The sequence below is a fragment of the Branchiostoma belcheri genome, unplaced genomic scaffold (genome assembly GCF_001625305.1).
Source record: "Branchiostoma belcheri isolate BF01 breed outbred unplaced genomic scaffold, Haploidv18h27 scaffold52, whole genome shotgun sequence".
Taxonomy (NCBI): Eukaryota; Metazoa; Chordata; class Leptocardii; order Amphioxiformes; family Branchiostomatidae; genus Branchiostoma; species Branchiostoma belcheri.
Window position 1 is genome coordinate 1,591,503 of NW_017804154.1, and position 3,484 is coordinate 1,594,986.

At 44.4% G+C, this 3,484-nt stretch overlaps 2 protein-coding genes across 2 annotated transcripts in view; both read right to left on the reverse strand.

Moving 5' to 3' along the window:
• LOC109480673 (microtubule-actin cross-linking factor 1-like) overlaps positions 1–3,484 on the reverse strand; it is a 105,879-nt gene that overhangs the window by 48,294 nt on the left and 54,101 nt on the right.
• Positions 270–3,262, reverse strand: LOC109480726 (dystonin-like). The gene is made up of 6 exons (XM_019782972.1): positions 3,034–3,262; positions 2,170–2,405; positions 1,759–1,888; positions 1,304–1,503; positions 592–1,088; positions 270–431 (listed from the first exon to the last, which is right to left on the reverse strand). Exons 1-5 carry the CDS (start codon positions 3,245–3,247, stop codon positions 867–869), a joined length of 1,002 nt encoding a protein of 333 aa, XP_019638531.1. The 5' UTR covers positions 3,248–3,262; the 3' UTR covers positions 270–431; positions 592–866.

A 3,484-nucleotide genomic window follows, 5' to 3' on the forward strand; every position in this document is an offset into this window, starting at 1 on the left:
CAGATCCTGTGGAAATGGGTCACGATTCATTAAACAAAAGCTTCCAAACACTTAAGAAACTTTCCGCTCTAAAACATGATAGAATCAGTTGCATATCCTGGTTTTAAAATCTGGTTTAAACTTCCTAACATTTTAAGAAGACTGTGAACCATCTGCATTTCTAGTTCTGCCCCTTTATTCCTCATTAACAGTAAATAAAGCAATACTAGAGAATGGTACTTTTTGACAACCATTTTCAAATAATCACTTCTTGATGATAATTACCTGTATGTCTGTCCACTGCTGTTCCAGTTTGTCCATGTCAGCAGACACAGATTCCTGGCTGTCCAGCTGCTGTTCCTTGTCCTTGACCCAGTTCAAAAGGTCGTCAAAGGACTGCTGGAACTCTTGAGAGGACAGCAATGCTGCCTCTAGCTTCTGTTGTCTGTCAGCTAAAGAAAACAAATAAAAGGCTTGCTCAGGTTGTTTTGTCTTGCATCTCATCCACTGTCATGTACATGCAAATTTCACCTCATTCCAATGTCCTATATTACAATACCAGAGAAACACTACAGACAGTTTTAAAAAATTCACAGCAGATAAACAGCTTACCAATTTTGCCAGCCACTCTGTTGAAAGGACCCTTGACAGCATCCAGTCTCCTTCCCAGCTCAGCCTGCATCATAGGATCATCATTCAGAGCCTGAAGCTTCTCACAGGACTTCTGAGCCTCCTCAAGTTTGGGCTGCACGTTGGACAGTTCCTCCTGCAACATCTTGGCTTCCTCCATTTGTTCCTTTACCACATCAGGCTGTGAGCTGACAGGCAATTGGCCATTCAGCTTGTCAGTCACTTCAGGCAGCCAATCAGAGAGCTCCTTAGTGGCATCACTGAACTTCTGACCCTCTTCCATGGAACCAGCAATTTTGCCCTCTCTGCCCTTCAGTTGCCCGGTTAGCTCCTCCCCCTTTTTGATTTACAGCTGCCATCTGTTGGCCAATAGGGGAAGCTTTGGCAGCATCTGCATCCATGGAATCAAGGATTGCTTGTCCTGATTGGTTGAGCTGGTCTAGTTGAGGCTTGTGGCTCTCAAACTCACTTAGGATGACCTAAACAAAAGACGTAAATGTCAAATACACTGAAAATCATACTGTAACATGATTATTTTATCCCTTTACATAAATTAAAACCTCCTCCACATCCCAAACTATCATCATTACCCTACAGAGACCTCACTTCATAAGGTACTCCTAACAGTGAGTCTGAATTGCGAGGTATAACATTAACAGCTATAACGTAGCCCCAAAGCACTCCATTTCCTCACCTCCACTTGCTGCTGTTGGTTCTTCAGCATGGCTGCATCGATGGCCAGCGGGCCCAGCACAGCCACCATCTTCTCCTTGTCAGCCAGCCAGCAGGACAGCTGCTGCTGTGCTGCTGTGAAATCCTGCAGGTTTCCGCTGGCTGCTTCCAGCTGCTGCTGTTTGCTGGCCATGTCCTGCTCCAGCTGCTTCCACTGGTCATCTGCAGAGTAAAAACAAACAAACACAGATGAACGGTCATATCGTTAAGTCCAAGATGACAGAGCTGTTGGGGTAGATTAAATGCACTAAGTAAAACCTTTGGCATTCTAAATACCAACAATACAAGCTATTATACAGTCAAACCTTCCTGATAACCATAACTGCATGACATGCAACATTACCATGTAGTAGTCTGTAATACAAACATACAATACAACAGAGCTGTACACAGGTGGATAAGACTTAGAGACCCTACCTATGGCGCTGAGTTTGTCCATGACCTTGTCGGTGCCCTCTGCGTCAGGTTTCTCCTCCAGCAGTGCCTGTGCCGTGTCCTTCAGACTCTGTCTCAGGGTGGCGTGGTGAGACAGACCCTCCTGAAGGGCCTGGGGAGACAGGACAAAATAAGTCACTCATGTCTTTGCCAAGTTATAATTCCAAGCTATAACTGCAGGACTGCATTGCTATAACTGCAGGACTACAAAAAGTACATTGTATTCATTCCCCAAAAAGCTAAGATTGCATGACATTGCATTGCTGTTTTCCAACTAGGGTGAGAGATGTACAGTTGAGCACTTCAGACCATCCTGGCTAGGTGTAACAAAGGACTGTTACCTATTTAGAATAGTGGCAAAGTACATGACTGTGAAATGTACATATTGCTCACCTTTTGCTGCTGTATCTGTTGCTGGACAGTCTTAGGGTCAGTTGCCGTGGGAACCCATGACTCGGCCTTGGCCTTGGCATCTGCCAGCCATTCTGCCAACTCCTCCCCCTCCCTCTGGAACTTCTCAGCCAAACCACAGGTGTCCTGTAGGTCAGCTTTCCTGTTCTCTAGCTCATCCCCAAGGGAGTGGTACCTGGAGTTGGCATCAGTCAGCTGCTGCTGCATGGCAACTACTTCTGTAGAACATAAGTTACCATGGTTACCAACCACCTACCATATTTCAAGTCTTTCGCAGATAATTCGCATGACAATTCACATCTTTACTTGTTAATACACAAAATTGTTCAGTAAATTACTCATTATTCAGTAAATATTAACGAACAACATACATGTCAGTACATTTTCACGTATTTGAAATATTGGTATCATCATTTCCTTGATTCTTACAAGCACACATCAGGAGCGACCATGCCCAGATGCAGAAATGGAGACTTCAGAATTGGGAGAATTCAGATATGAGAACATGAAAACATGAAGGCTGGGAAAGAAGGGAAATGGACATGTGGAAGGAGGTGGAAGGAGGAAAAAGTTTTCATGGAGTTTTAATCTTTTTCTACTCGTGAGAAAACTATCAACTTTATCATTTCTTGGACAGCAAAGATAAGTAGGAGGAAAAAGGTGGGAGCTTTTATGTCAGCAGTACACCCTTCTTCATTGGATGCGAGGACATACATATACGGGTAGGTGGGCAAGTCAGGGAATGTGGAAGAAGGACGGTTGCTAGCTAGGTTCCATTTTCAGTTCATAGAACAAACAGTTACTGTGCTACCTGAGGGTTTCTGGCTTTTCTCGTTGCCACCCTACCTTCGGATGGGAGACCGTTAGTCTCGGCATGGTCAGTGCCGTTGTGGCTGATAAAGCCGCTGGAACTGCGAGACATACGATCAGGGCTGGTCACACCTGGGGGAGGGGGGCAGGCCGGGGTCAGTGTGTCAACGACTCGCCAGGACAACACAAACACCAGGGGTACATGCACATGGGTTAGGGCCTCAGTAGGAGGGAACTGGCTGTCCAGCATTAAACACAGAGTACTGGCATAGAATCAAACAGTGAAAGTCATTACTCAAGTCAAGTGTCAGTCTCAAATGAGTTACAACAATTATAGATTAAGGTAACAGAGAGAAATCATATTTGATTGACATCCAGTACCCACCAGTCATTGTCTTAAACAGTTTGACAAATAAAACAATACAAACATGAAATTTCAACAAATTATTCCAGTCAAAGTCTTAAATGCTTAAAAGCATGATTTCCT

Bases quoted from the DNA above. Each gene is read 5' to 3' on its own strand.
- LOC109480726 (XM_019782972.1), bottom strand. From the start codon at position 3,247: ATGCTGGACAGCCAGTTCCCTCCTACTGAGGCCCTAACCCATGTGCAT. The intron at 2,406-3,033 runs GTAGGGTGGCAA...TATGTTCTACAG, and splicing joins TAACGGTCTCCCATCCGAAG to AAGTAGTTGCCATGCAGCAG. The intron at 1,089-1,303 runs GTGAGGAAATGG...TCTTTTGTTTAG, and splicing joins ACCAACAGCAGCAAGTGGAG to GTCATCCTAAGTGAGTTTGA.